Below are 15,919 nucleotides of genomic sequence, written 5' to 3' on the forward strand. Positions count from 1 at the left end.
GCGAAACCAAAATTCCTTGAGATGTTTTATGCTCAACCAGGAGCTGTTTTATTAAACTGCTGTCCCTTGATAAATACAGAACTTGTTGTTTTACATACTTTCCATTTCATAAAAATAATTTGCTCTAGGTAAAAGAAGTGCGATTGGGAATATCTGTGCACTCTCTGAGGACCACAGCTGCTAAAATTCACTGGGACATCCTTTACATTTTGTGAGGGAGGTAGAACCAGGATGGATGACTTTTTTGTCTTTGACGTCTATATTAAATCATGCTGGATGAACGATCTCATTAAATATAAATAAAGCATCTGATCACTTTCCATTTATCTGACAATTAGGTCAGACATCTTTAAATGGCAATGACATGACATATAGGTAGTGGACTGCAATTGTTGAATACTGAAGTATAAATATTTAGGTTTAAGCAAAGCATTACATGACTTTTCTTGGAACAATAATGTGGATATTATACAATATTTGCCATCGAACGATTATCATGGAACACAATGAAATTGACCAAATACTACAAACATATATTATATTAAAATACTAATTGTTATTTTTTAACTATGAGTTATCTAAAAACATATGTTTTTTAATGTTTGGAAATTTGCTTTTATCTAATAAAAAGAGACCTACAGTGCCCCCTATTGGACCTTAAGCGCTCCGGCTTTTTAAATAGCACAAACATACAGTACATGTGAATGGATTCTAACGTGTAATGCAAAGTTTTTGCAAAATTGAATGTGAAAAACTCTATTAGGTTTAGGTTATAATGAAAGAATACAAATAGTCTGAGGTTCAGTGTCAGGCTTTGTTACCACTGTACATGAAGGATGTGGTGTTGGTCCTTCGTCCGCTTATCCGGTGTCGGGTCACGGGGGGAGCAGCTCCAACAGGGGTCCCCAAACTTCCCTTTCCCGAGCCACCTTAACCAGCTCCGACTGGGGGATCCCGAGGCGTTCCCAGGCCAGGTTGGAGATATAATCCCTCCACCAAGTCCTGGCTCTTCCCCGAGGCCTCCTCCCAGCTGAACGTGCCTGGAACACCCACGGGGCATCCTTACCTGACACCCGAACCACCTCAACTGGCTCCTTTCAACATTTCGGCCGCTTGTACCCTGCATCTCGTTCTTTCGGTCATGACCCAGCCTTTATGACCAAAGGAGAGGTGGATGTCCTCTGTTGATCTTAATTCATGTAATGTGTATATTTCTGTACATTTACGTATTTGGCAGACTTACTCACATTGCATTACATTATACATTTGTTTTTGAATATGTGCGATCCCTGGGTTCGAACCCATGACATTCACGCTGCTAGCGTCATGCTCTTACTACTGTGAGTCAACATGATATCAAAAGTGATCCTATTTTTGTATGTCCTATGTTTTTGTAAACACGTCTCCCTTCTGATACAGAATGTCTACTTTAAACATTAATTTCACATTTCTAACGGAAATGCAATATTCTGTGCAGTAGGTATGCATCAAAATACAATATTTGCCTTTGTTCTCCTCAGCACCTTTCCACATAACAGAATCAGAGCCCATCAGTCACATCTGTGTATTTATTTATCATGGACACAAGAAAACAATGACTTCTCATTTATTTTATTTCTAAACGATATGTTTCTCGTGCATTGGAGTATTTTTTCCTGTAAAGGCGCTTGATACGCTCTCAGGTGTCAGCACTTGACAATACTACATGACTAAATATTCAGTTCCGTCAAATAGCAGCATGCTGTCAAACGTCAAATACAAGCACATGGGGAGCAGAACGCTTATGGAAACACGAGTTGTGATGGAACGGTTCTCCACGGAGGACATTTCTACAAAGGCAGCTCAGCGAAGTGCAAAAGAAGGATCACGGACAGCGTTTCATTTAAAGCTCAGGTACGTTTCGAAATCCTGTTTTGTCTTTTATGCGACGCAGATTGATACTTGCAGTGAATAGCTTCGTTCTGTGCCACACAGCTATCATATGGCTTCAGGACACTTGGACCAATTTGTATGGTTTTGGGACACGAGGGTGAGTAAAGAATTAACAGAATAAAACATTTTTGGGTGAACTCCCAAATGCAACGTCAGTTGGTCCCTGCAGGAAAAGCAAAGGAAAAAACATTTTCAATGACTTAATCATTTATGAACAAAGATGAAACATTTGGGCATGACAGACGTGTATGTCAATACAAGTACATAAACAGTGACCTTTCCTCGCGTATACCTGTGGATTTATCTCCTTCATCATCCTCCGGGTGGGTTTTCTTGGTTAAATGACGGACGATGATTGTGGCATTAAAGGCTCTCTTGAAACACAGGACAGATTTAGCGTTAATGCTGCGCTCTTTACTGAATCTAGTGAAGCAAAGCAAACATCTTTGAATCAGCGAACCCGCATTGGCAAAGGACTCAATCTAATGTTTATGAGTCATTCACTAGCGCTTAAAGGCTGATCGAAACATTATTTACAGTTTTGCCCTTCACAGACAGAGCTGGAGCGGCAGAATAACAAAACATCTACTGTATATGTTTACATTAGTAATTCTATCCTCACGTGCAAAGAGATCATTGAATGCAAATACATATACATACATATTTCTGTCTCGCTTCCAAGCACAAATATCACAATTCTCGAATCATACGTATTTTTGTCCATGCTTTTTGAGTTTAAGAGTATGCCACACATCTCGCCTGTGTTGACATTTTTGCTATTTTCTTCCAGACGATGAATACATTTGTTTGGACACGTGTCATTTCATCAGCAGAAGCAATGCAAACTGTGTTCGTATCCCTTTTAAACGTTACATTAAAGTTACACTAACCTTCCACTGACTCTTGGCGAAGGTCTTCTGGATCTGTGCTGACACTGAGCCATGAATGTTCTTGTCCAAAGCCGCGCCCCCTGATATCCTACCGCCACGAAACATTAAACGTTATGGGGAGGGCTTAAGCCTAGCCTACTTAAGAGTTAGAGGTGTCTTAATCGACAACAACAACAAATATATCAGTGCGATTGTTTCGGCTCAAGATGCCCACCATGTTTTTAAAAACGACTTGCATATCCTATTTAACCAAAGTCTGGGTTCAAACTAATCCCTGTCCGGGTGACCGCCCCTGGATGTTTAATGTCTCCTCTAGAGGCTCAGGAGAGATCTTAATAATATAACAAAATGCCTAGATTCTCCAAGATACCAAAGATGACTTAAATATTAACTTAAAGGGATAGTTTACCCAAAAATGTAAAAAATTATTCTTATCATTTTCTCACCCTAATGTCATTACAAACTCTCTTTAATCAAACCAAAGACATCTATACAGATTTATACAAACTTGAGTGTGAGTAAATGAAGACAGACTTTCCATTTTTGGGTGAACCGTTCCTCCCTGAATTATGTCTATGGATCCTTTAACCTAGCAAAGCTATCCACATTCAGTTTCAATCTGAAATGACATCATTTGTGATTCATTTGATGTCTTTTTAGAGTGTTTAGAAGAAACACAAGTCTAATGTATAAAAGAACAACCTCCCAGCAATACAATGCTTCCGTGCACATAAAATCAATGCCGCAGTTATTTCTCTGCATTTCTTCTGTATTGCTGTTCTCATATGTTACGATCAATTCCTGCCCTGGAACACAATTGTTATGCTTTTTTCAATCCCACAATCGCAAACTGTTTTGCAGGTGTAGAGACATCTGTTTATCCTGCATTTCATAATCTACTATAGATTCCGTCTGCGCACATCCTCCTACACACAGCTGCGACGCCGCTCTTCATCTGTTTATCAAGGTCATCGTCTCTATTCACCCTTCAGGTTTGCGGCCGCCCCTCTGCGGCTATTTATGGACTCACCAAGGATGCTGCAAGGCCTGGTCACTATCGAACCTCTTGGCCGGATCTTTCTGCAGTAAGTGAAGTATGAAGTCTTTCGCTGAAGCATTAGTGGGCAGGAGAAAGCAGAGAACACAGAGATCAATACCACTTAATGTGCCCGGCATGTGGCGTGTTTAGGCCTGCATTATAAAACACTGTGTTTTAATTCGAGTGTTCAAAACCACTCCAGAAGGCGTCTGTGCACCTGTTGCTCCGCTCTTGGCAGCGTATCTCAGCATATGAAATGGTTTTTAAATAATGATATAAGTAAATGGATCAGAAGGGTGTGTAGATGTCAATAGTGATGTCCAGCTTTATTTAATTGACATCATTGCTCTTCATGCAAAAATTGTATTAAAGATGTATTAAAAATGTTTCAATTCGTGGTGCTTGGATTGTGAGCTGAGGCTCATCTCTAAAAAGAATTTAGGGTGGCTTGGCCATTAATGGCACGACACTTTAAGTCAAAGCCTAGGAGAATGACTAATGTAGTCAAGTTGATCAAAAAAATATTAATAATTGATCAAATTATAGTCATTGTCATATTCTGTGTACATTCGTGGAAAAATAAAGACACCATTCCGTATTTAAGGTGATCATCATTTCTAGATAGTGTGGCCATGACAGCGTGACAACTGTGATAAAAGTTATGACATATTTATTTTACTTTTCCTAAGTACGTGTACAAATATTACTGTTCCATTGCTTGACATTGAATACGAAATGTTTTTGTTTGCCGTATTTGAGGTCTGAAAGTATACAGAGCATCTTTTCTGTTATTTTGACCTCTTTCTCCAGTTTACATTTTCTGCAAATAAATGCAAATAGAAACAATTATTTGGAAATTTAGCATAGACTTTGTTCACAGAATGAAACAAAAATAATTATAATTTTACCGAACAGAAAATACTTTTGAAATGGCTTCCCAAAAATTGTCTGCGGCTCTATAACAATATTATGTTTTTGAAACAATGAGAGTCAAATGTTGTTGTGGTCATACCAGAATCTGAAATGTCATCCCAATACGGCGAATCGAATTCATATTCAGCCTTCATGATCAGTTTGTAGAGTTGTGTGTCATTTTCATCGTAGAACGGAGGATAGCCACACAATCTGTAAGACACATCACACCACTGATCGTATTCTAAGCGTTGTGTATTTTATTCAGGATGATGGATAAATACTCACAGAATGTAGGTAATCACCCCGATGGCCCAGATATCCACCTCTTTGCTGTATGTCTTCTGCTGTAGAAGTTCAGGAGCTGTGATGACATGACCGGCATCACAATCAGCGCTAAAGTTAACACGTTTATTAACCAAAGAAAATCTACTTCGGTGGATCTTTGTGGCAGTTCGGGCTCAACAAAGAACCTGCTTGAGTTATTACATGATTCTTTGAGATTCAAGAAAAGAGATCCTTGATTTGACATTAGTGTTCTTCAGATGTCATGTGTCTTGGTTTCTTGTTGATTATCAAGCTGTTTATTTACTGCATGCCATATAAGCTAAAATTCGTTTTAATAGCATGAACTGTAAACCATAATTATGACGTCATAGCGAGCCCGAAAGCCACCTAATATTTATTAAATGGTGTATTTATACGTGCACTGCTCCGATATTTATTTTATTTATTTGTTTAACTTTTCAAAATGTTAGGTTATCTCAACCTACCGTTGGGTCAAAGATGGACAAACCCAACCGTTCCAACCCATTGTTGGGTCAAAATATAGCCATATTCTGAGAGAATACGACGATGGGTTCAAGCAATCCAGCATTTATTGCTTGTGTATATTGCTTTGGTAAAACCAATTTACTAATAGTGTATGAAGATTCTACTCTTACCAACGTATGCTGGTGTCCCACAGGCAGTGGACAGAGCTCCTTGATCTTCCATTTTAGACAAACCAAAGTCACTGATGACGATTTTGGAGTCTTCTAATGGAGTCTCATACACCAGGTTCTCTGGCTGTTGGAAAGAGAACTCACTACGATTATAATAGCCTCTCAACCGCAAACCCCCCACATTGAGAAGCATTTTAGTCGATGTTTTATCCCAAATGTTCCCGAGGACACTCACTACATTACCAGAAAAGGTGTTCAGCACGAGAGCTCTTTAACTTAAGCGTTAGAAATTAAAATGATAATGTTTTACCTTTAGATCCCGATGCACGATGCCCAGCTGGTGGAGATATTTCACTGCATTCAGCACCTGAAATATCACCCGACTGGCATCTTTCTCAGTGTAACTGCCTCTCTCCAGAATCCTGTCCAAGAGCTCTCCACCTGTCAAACTACATGACACATGACAAAATCATCAATCGTCCAATACATGATCTGTCTGTTTCTCTGTCCAATCAAACAGCAATTCTTAAGGGTAAATAAACTGTATAATTATATCTTATAGACTATATTCACAAACACTATATTATAGAATGTTCTCACTATACATTATATACACTATATCATAGAATATTCTCAATATTGCACACATTATATATATGCATTACATAATAAATATTTTTCGCTATACAACATCAGTATACATACACACACACGTCTGGTGTATTATCTCCGTGGGGAAAGGCCATAGGCATAATGATTTTTATATTGAAAAATTCTATATGTTATTCCCTTCACCTAAACCATCATAGTAAACTTTTTTGCCTTTTCAATAAATATCATCCTGTATGATTGATAAGCTCTTTTTGCCCATCGGGACCTCAATTTTGGTCCCCATGGTGACACGAGTCCCCCTAAGTCCCCACCGGGATGTAAAAAACCAAGGTCACACACACACACACACACACACACACACACACACACACACACACACAGTATTTAAGATTATTCTCAGTGACGTTTCACTCACAGTGTCATTACCAAATACAGTTTTGTAGGCGTCTCAAAAGTTTCCTCCAAAGAAACTATATTTTCGTGGTTTATTCTGTGAAAAAAAACAGAAAACCATTATGCTGTTTGTATCATTTACACACCATGCCTGTAAATAGTCCACCTTACCAAGAAAAAAACCTGCTATGAAGTCAAATAATAAATCAGAGTATATTTCTGTAAAAGGGCTGACCTGCGTAATACAGCAATCTCATTCTCCAGCATTGATTCTTTGCCCTTCAGCGCCCTCTTGCGGATACACTTGACAGCTACAAGCTTGTGGCTGCGTTTATGCTGAGCTACTCGAACCTCAGAAAATGATCCCCTAAGACATTACAAATTCGTGTTATTCACAATTTTCTGTTTTCATATCAGTGTTAAAAATATGGATAATAATGAGAAAAATTTGGCTATGCTTGAAAGCCACGATACTTGGTCTATCTGGGTCTTTTAAAATAATTTTGTATTTGTAGTATTTCAGTTTGTAAAGTGTCAAATATGTTTGGTTTCCATTAGACACGTCTGTAACGTAAAAGGTTACAATTTATTCAGCATTCATTTGGTGTTAAGAATATTTTTAGAGGCCTATTGAACGTGAAAGTCGATATAAATAAAATACTGACTCTCCCAGTTTCTCTCTGAGCTCATAGACAGCATTGATGTCATCTGATTTTCTCCGAGGGTCTTTCAATAGTGGCATTCTGACGCAGGGTGAGAGCTGCACATTACACACACACACACACACACACATACACTCACATGTGAGCTGCAAACAAGCACTGAAAATCATCAACACGTTCAATCTTTGTAAACTATAGTGACACACTTTGCCCTCTTTCGGCAACAAGCACTCAAGAATGTTTTGACATGCAAATGATGCAGATAACAAAATCACTTTTTCCAGGTTTGAATGGCTCACAAACAGGTATGATCGACTCTCTTTTCCCTTTCAACGTGCGTCTCGGAGAACACACCCGATGCTTCACATTTGCTGTCAAAATGAGCTTTTCACATGCATAATCAAAGCAATTCAGTTGTGTATGAATGAAGGAATAAATGACACACCTCTGACTCCAATATTTATCATTACAGTCAGATCAATAACAAGTAAACACTTTAGAAAAGGCGTCGAAGGAGAAGCTTACCTGATAAAATGACCTGCCGACTGATGCACTAAAAAGCTAAAGTCTTCTGCAGCAAACTCCCAACAGTCTGCTCTTCAATCAAACATCACATTCATTTCACACCGAAGACCTTGGACGCCTACATGCTTTATAAAAAGAGGAGAAATGAATTCTGTAAAAGTAGTAGAACAAGGACAAGTGCGCACAAAAGTCAGAATTCAGATTGCCAGAAGCTACTGTCTCTGTTTATATTATTGGATCTGTTTTCAGTAGTGTGACAGTGGCAGTGGTCCAGAATTCTCTCAGACTTCCTTGTACGGGCAAAGGAATAATCCTCATGAGTATGACATTCCTCGGCTTTGCCATGTAAACAATGCACATATACAGTACTCACTCATAAACCACGGACTTTCCCATGTGTTGTAAACCGGCTGTGTAACAAAACATCAATGTTCTTTTTGTGGTGGTTACATTACTTAATGTGACATCAAGTAAGGCGTTTACATAAAAAAAGTTTGATAAGCTTGAGGTCATCGATACTGATGAAGTGTAGATAATTTGGGACCACCTCAGCCTCATTTCGGCCCATTATCACAAGACACCCTCAGCCAAGGGAGGCCCACCGCAGGTCGATCAGACCTGGGTGTGTGTCGCATTGTTGCAAGGTCATCCGGCAGCCCATGCTGTGTCCATCCGCCTCAACCAATCCAACCGGCAGCCTTCTGGTCACGAGTCGGACTCTCTAGCCGTCAGGCCACGACTGCCTACACTGAAATGCATGCTCAGTTCCCCTGATCCCGTATGCCACAACATTGCAACAAAGTACCAATGTCAAAGCAGCCATACACGCCAACCCGTTGGCTACGGCTGTTATGGCAGCGTTAATGCATGCTCAGTGCCCCCCGTCCCGTATGACATGACATTACAATGCACAAATCCATTTAATGAAGTGGTCATTTGGCAGCCCGTATTGTGTCCAAGTTTGTTCTGTAACAAACATCTGCTGATGACACACGTGTTGTAATGAAGAATCGCCACTAGAGAGAAGCCTTGATTTACTTTTGTTTCCCAGTAACCGTTTACAGAAAACGTTCAAATATGTCAACAAGCACATTTAACATAGATACAGAATATCATGGTTTTAGTGTTTAGTATTAGTGTTTAATGATAATAAAATATAATGTTTTATTATAATCAAATATATTAATATATATATTTATGTTGTTTACATTTTTAGAACTGAAACAAAGCAAAGAGTCATTTTTAGTTATGGTTTTATTTGTTGATGTCTTTTTTTATGCTGTGAATGTTTGTGTTTATTCATTTTGTTTATCATTGCTGGCTAATGTTCTCTGTAAAGCATTTTTGTGACTGCAGGGTTTAGATTTTAACAGATCGCTTTTGCTGCTGTGGAAAAATTACCTTTATTATTATTGATTTACTTCGCGATATACCGGTTTAAATTACCTTTTTGGCAGCATGGTTCGATAAAGAACCTTCAACATCCAAATGTTTCTTAGACTATAAGAGAGAGAGAGAGAGAGAGAGAGAGAAAGTGTGGTTCTTGCGGGAACCAAAAATGGTTCTTCTATGGCATCCCTTTGAGGCACCTTTTGTATCATCTTGTGTTGTTCACCGGAGAACCAGAAAAATCCTGATGATACATTACCCCTTTCAAGTCACACTTGAGTGATGCCTCAGTTATTGACATCCCATAATTCAAATGTAGCTGTTAAAGTCGTTTAACCTTCGAACAGAATGTTATGTTCACACAAAGTTCAGGCATGATGAAAGTTTTAAGTGTCGCATGACATGACTAGAGATGATGAACAAGACGTTCATGGTCTGTCGCCAGTCACTTTACAATAATGTGAATGATGATAATAAGGTCAGATGGTCAAACGGACGGCTGTCTATGGGGCCTGCAGACAATGCTTTAGATTTTCATTCAAAATCTAGTTATTATGATACACAAATTGTATGTCTATACCAAAGTGATTCATTTCTGAGACAAATGTGTCATATAAACGTACGTTGTCTAAACCGGCGGTTCTGACAAGACCACTGTCGTCAAATATTTATACAAATTAAACAATAGGAATATTTAAGGTTGGCGGAATGAAATTGTTCTGGGCAAACTCTCCATCTGTCCATGGACAGAGCCGGACCACCAGCAATACGTGTCCCCCCACCTGGGGAACCAGAACGGTTCATGATGCGTAACCGAATTAAAATGATCCGACAGCCCTGTTGAAGAAACCAGCAGTTTTGATTCTGGTTTGCTGGTTTGGCATCAAAACATACCTAACCCGGCATATGCTATTTTTTCAACAGGGACATACAGGCAGATATGGAGGAGATGGGTTTTCAGTGTAGGACTATTAAGCAGCTGATAAGGAGACAAGAAAGGCAACTGAAATAGGATGCAGGCTAGTATGTCTTGTATGACTATTAGTTGACGTTGATAAGCTGACCCTTATGTGATCGGCAGTAATGCTACGCTTGATTTCTCATACTTTTTCATTGTAAGGCCAACTTTTGTAGAGCACATGATCGCCACAGCACACAGATTGAGAACCACTGTTTTAAACGGTTACTGCACCCATATGAGCTAAATAAATAATGGAATTGGCCATAGAGGAATAGAATCTCATGTTATCCAAATCCTTTTCTGCATCTGCTGAGTGTTATCCCTCCCCAGCTGGGCCAGCTGTCATCGCTTTCACCCTGTCATTACGCACACACAACACGTTCACAGCCCATAATGAGACTATTACAATTGTCCGTATGGAACATCATTATATGACCATAAAGAACTACTACATCAAACAGCAAATATTAATCGAAAAACTCTTTCTGGCAAACTAAAACAGCATGTGTTGTTACTGAATTCAATTACTTAAAAATATTTAAGAAAACAAAAAACAGTTTTTGATTTATATAATGTAAAGGAAAAATTAGGAGATTTTAGAGGCACCCAACAGCTCAAACCACCCCATCTCCCTAACTTTAGCAAGCACTACGACTTGGATGTGGTCACGTTTTTTGCTTCTTTGCCGAAGGAGATAACGTATTTACGAAATGCGCTCCGTAGAGCAGTTTGTCCATTAAGGGCCACCGTAGAAACAACATGGAGAATTCCATGTAAGGAGACCCGCGGTGTATGTAGATAGAAAAAACTCATTCTAAAGTAATAAAAACAAAACGCCTTATGTAAGGGTTTTATACACCTCGGAAGACATAGTTATGTACTGTAAATCATTTCTGTCAAAGATCCTATGAAAAATGACCCACCACACCTTTAAATTAAGGCCTTTTAGTAACAAGAATGTAGATTAGAAAAACATAAAACCACAACTTTTCAGAACCCAGTCTTCGCTCCTTACAGGCTGTTCGGGCGGGCAAGTGGGACTTCAGTAAACTGCAAAGGTCAAAGGGTGAAATATATGAGACGTGTGCTGGTAGACATCTTACTGTATAGAATAAATGACCCTTTGTACTGTTCAGGGTGCGACTGTACGCCTGTAAATGGCAGTACTGGTTATTTGCCAGCTCTTATCTGTAGCATACTAAACTTGTGACCTATATTTAAACAAGTTTTTCCCCCCACCCGTTTGCTCAAATAAAACCACAGCAACCTCTGCATTGCTCTGAAATAGCAAAACGGTTTTCTAAGTGGGTCTTTATGACTAGTTTAGAATCAAGTGAAGTGCTGTCGGATTGTCTCTGAATTGCTCAATGTCAGTATGAATGAATCTGTGGACGGTCAGCTGGCACCTGACTGACAGGTCAACTTTTGTAACATGTGATGCGATGCGTATGACTTCATCTCACGTTGTGAGAGTTAGTCATAAGGTGAAGTCCCCAAAGAATGTTCAGCATATGGAAGGTAAACTGACACACATATCCACGTTACAAGGGGACTCTCTCGTCCTTGTAGTCTCTAGGAAAGATCTGTACTTTAGTCACTTACACAAAGATGCAAAGTGCATTAGCTGTCATTTGTGCCAAATGCAATCAGATCTAAACTTCCTTTACTATTATAAGGATTATTAAAGTACTGTATCAGCACTCAGTATTGACAAACGTACAGTGTGAGGGGTGTTGGGGGAAGAGTTATGCTCGGGTTATGACTCGACGCAGCTGCTGTTTCGGAGGCGCTATAAAAAAGGGACGTAACCTTTGGAGGGCAGCTGCTCCAGAAGTCACGAGGCCTATTCTAAACTAAACTTAGATTGATAGAAACATGGAAGTGCAGTCGTAGCAGAGCTGTCCTGTATGCTCTGAGGTCTCAGATTGGAGTCATATATGCATTGACCATAAGAAAGACTTCGGAGGCCGATGACTCTGTGCATAATTCTTAGTTCTGGCCATTTACAGAGAGAACGGTCAACTGTTCTGGGAAAACAATCAGAATCAGATGAAAAGTACAAAAAACACTTTCGTAAGGCTAAATGCATCACCGACTAAACTAAAACAGATTTAATCCCATTAGACCCATTAGAATATTTATTGCAAATAAACTCAGCGTAGACGCCCGGTCTGTGTTTATTTTCTGATAATGACCGGCTGACTGACTGACAAATACATAAATGTACATTTAACATTGATTCAAGTTTTTATTATGTGAGAAAACTACAGACTATTCAGTCTTTGATATTATAGTTATTTTCAGTTTTGTCTTTTCCTTCATATAGCATAAAAATAAAACTCTCCTGAGCATTTTTCGAATCCAACCTTAAAACAAATTTTGTGTCTGTGTATTTTTTATTTTTCTTGTTTTTTATTGTGTAAAGTGTCTTGACAAGCTGCTTTAAAGGGTTACTATGAACATTCCGTCTTGAATATCTTCGAAACCCGTATAAATGTCTTTGTTCTGTTGAACACAAAGAAAGGTATTCGGAAGAATGTTAGATGAAATTAAATGAGAATTTCTCATTTTAGGAAGAGCATTACTGAATCTCTGGCCACTGTCTGAGTCACAAACATCATTAAAATCTCAAATAAACATTCTGTCCTCATTTACTCACCCTCAAGTTGTTCCAAACCTGTACAAATGTATGAACGATATTTTTGGAGGGTGAGTAAATAAGGACCGAATTTAAATTTTTAGGGGGAGTGTTCCTTTAACACCATACAAAATAAAGTTAAGCTCTAGCTAGAGTATACTTGCATCATAAGTCAAGGATCAATGATGCTGTCTAACTTTAACATATGTGAGGCTTGTATTTCACCTGACCTATGAGTTAACAGAACCCTGTAAATTATATTTATGACCAGGCCTTCTTAACTTTATTTCTCAGCTTCTGAGATCCACATTCACAGTTGATGATATGAATATTTTAGCTTGAGTGCACTGATGCACAGAATCAAATCAAAGCTTTGAGAGTCCTTTATAGTCTTTAACATAGTAACAGTCATACTGTGAAAATGATGTGAAGGTTATCTTCAACACCAACATAATGAATCTGCCACATGAATAAATGTAACATAGATCTGTTCAGAACGGGTTTCTTGCATGTGAGTTATGAGATTTACCATGTCATTATTCCAGTACATTAACACGTAAAATATATTAATTCCAACAACTTTTGAACGCAAAAAAGCCATGAGTGAGCTTTATGACTAATATACCTTACGGCTCTGTATCCTTAGAGGATATGTGTGGAATTACATACCATGATACTCAGACTACCCAGCCCATCACGTGCTTTACTGGCAATCTCCCCTGTCCTATTATCTGCTTTTCTATTGCCAAAAGCGAAATATGTTTAAGACGTGGACGTTTTCAGCGCTGTACATATACAGTTCAAGTCTGTATAATTGTAAGATTAAACATGTATTAATTTATTGCAGCAATGTTTTAAGTGTAAATATGGTGATGCCAGAAGAATGCCCGAAAATTTTAATGACTTGCCTAAATTTGGCATTAAAGATGATTCAAGCTTTTACAACCCCACATAGGCCTATATACAGTATGACTATACTAAACTTTACTGTAGGCTGTATATTGTAGCAATCATAGTTACTATATAATATTTTGAGTCATTAACTTAAAAAAAATCTTTATTTTAATATTTACAATGGTATGGTTCTGAAAGAAAACTAGAACGACCACACTTTACGATAGTATTTATTTTTCACGTTTTTACCGCAATACAAAAAACGTAAACAAATAATTGATACGCAGTGCTACGCTTTTGAGCGCAGAATTGTATTTATAAAAAGGAAAACGTTTTTGTTTCAGAACCCCCAAAAAAGCACATTCGTGTTTTTACAATGAAAACGACTTCAAAATGCAAAACCAAATAACGTTCCTGACGGCATCGTTTTCGATTGCGCAAGAATTGGAGAGAAAACATATGGCTATGCCTGCATCCGAAATGGCATACTTCCTTATGTAGTAGGCAAAAATGAGTAGGCGAACGACTAGTATGCACGAATCGTCAGTATTCATAAAAGAGTAGGCGAGAAATCCCCAGATGCGCCCAGATTCTGGAGATGCGTATGGGGACAGAATACCACGCACAGCCCGCATACAGTCTCAGACTACTTTCATGCACAAGTAATGTTGTTAAATATTGTAAAGCTAATGTAACATTAACATCGACCTTGCTTTGTTCTTAAATTGTCCGTACTTTATATTGTGCATAGTTGTAATTCATATTGAAATTCGAAGCATATTGAGCTCATTTACGTTTTTTCACATGTATATTTGCCCTTTACAATAGTATATATTGCTTAAATGTTTTTTTTACTCGATAAAACAAAATACATGATCATTGTTCACAAAAATCATTTTAATCAGGTGGTTTTAACAGATATACTTTGGCGCAATTCAACTTCCCATCACCGTCATAATCGAATAATACAAATCAAGTCCTAAACCGATTAATAACTCAAATCAAATGACTTATTTATCCAAGCGAAAAATGAAGAGACGTGTAAAACAAAACTGGCAACTTTATTGAACTATTGCACTTTCTATGACATATCGCTTATTGCTCCCCGAACTCTTTGTAAGTCGCTTTGGATAAAAGCGTCTGCTAAATGACTAAATGTAAATGTGGAAAATGTGTTCGGTTTTACGGACAAGAAAAGAACAGAGGAAGAGAAAGTGAAAGTAAAACGGATAACGCTATTTAATGTGGATAAAGTCCATGTTAATAAAAAAATCACAGAAGAGATTTTCTCGGGTTGTTTTTAATACTACAATAGAATGTATATTACAGCAACATGGGAATATCCGAGGGACATCAACCAACCCAGCAAGCAATAGCCGTCATTTCAACGTCTCGGTTAACTATAGACCAGATGTAGTCCGGTTATGTGTAACCCACTTCTAGCCCAAAGAACCTAGAATTTTGTTTAAAGTCGTTTTTGGCTAAATAACTTGTGAGATATATGATATTACATCATGTAAGCAAAATGAACAGCGTTTATAAGGTATTTGGTTTAATTTCTTTGACATGTTCAATAGCCTGAGCGTATACGCTATTTTGCTCGTCGTCAGAGCAGCTATTTGTAGCCCACACATAGTCCAAACTGAGGCACTATAGGTTTTGTCCAGGCAGCTGATTACCAGGAAGTGCATGGTTCATATCCCTTCATGTTCGCCGTCTCAACATCTACACAAATACAAGTGTTTCTTGACATGGTCTATATGTAGCCACGTTTTAGCACTAAATTGGACGGGCTACGTGTAGTCTGCTTTTAGCCCTTGGGCGAAATGTTTCCCGTCATGTTAGCATTATCAATAATATCTAAACAATAAGTGTTATTTCGTGACATCTGTAGCCACGATTTATCCCTGAATTGGACAGGCTGTGTATGGGCTAAACGAAGGCAATCTGTGGTCTAATTTGAACGACTTGGCTATAGCCCAATATTGAACCAGCTAGTCTAAAATTGTTTACATGTACAGCGTGTGGGATGCATGACATCATAACAACCAAGTAATTTTGGCCAAGTTTTAATTTGCATTATTTGTACTGTCACACATTACATTTCCCGATTAGAATTTTTTACTTT

The 15,919-nt window shown here is 38.3% G+C and overlaps 1 protein-coding gene across 2 annotated transcripts; it reads right to left on the reverse strand.

The window, feature by feature from the left end:
- Nucleotides 1–1,551: 1,551 nt before the first annotated feature.
- pnck (pregnancy up-regulated nonubiquitous CaM kinase) lies at nt 1,552–8,353 on the reverse strand. Of its 2 annotated transcripts, XM_079466727.1 has the most exons (13): nt 8,283–8,353; nt 7,910–8,034; nt 7,388–7,482; nt 6,958–7,089; nt 6,745–6,819; nt 6,028–6,166; nt 5,718–5,841; nt 5,062–5,137; nt 4,874–4,986; nt 3,853–3,931; nt 2,823–2,910; nt 2,225–2,306; nt 1,552–2,095 (listed from the first exon to the last, which is right to left on the reverse strand). In XM_079466727.1, exons 3-13 carry the CDS (start codon nt 7,462–7,464, stop codon nt 2,085–2,087), a joined length of 996 nt encoding a protein of 331 aa, XP_079322853.1. In that variant the 5' UTR covers nt 7,465–7,482; nt 7,910–8,034; nt 8,283–8,353; the 3' UTR covers nt 1,552–2,084. The 2 variants fall into 2 exon arrangements, with proteins under 2 accessions (XP_079322853.1, XP_079322852.1); XM_079466726.1 differs by lacking the exons at nt 7,910–8,034; nt 8,283–8,353 and having other exon boundaries at nt 7,388–7,660.
- Nucleotides 8,354–15,919: the final 7,566 nt, after the last annotated feature.

The sequence above is a fragment of the Barbatula barbatula genome (assembly GCF_947034865.1).
Source record: "Barbatula barbatula genome assembly, chromosome: 11".
Lineage (NCBI taxonomy): Eukaryota > Metazoa > Chordata > Actinopteri > Cypriniformes > Nemacheilidae > Barbatula > Barbatula barbatula.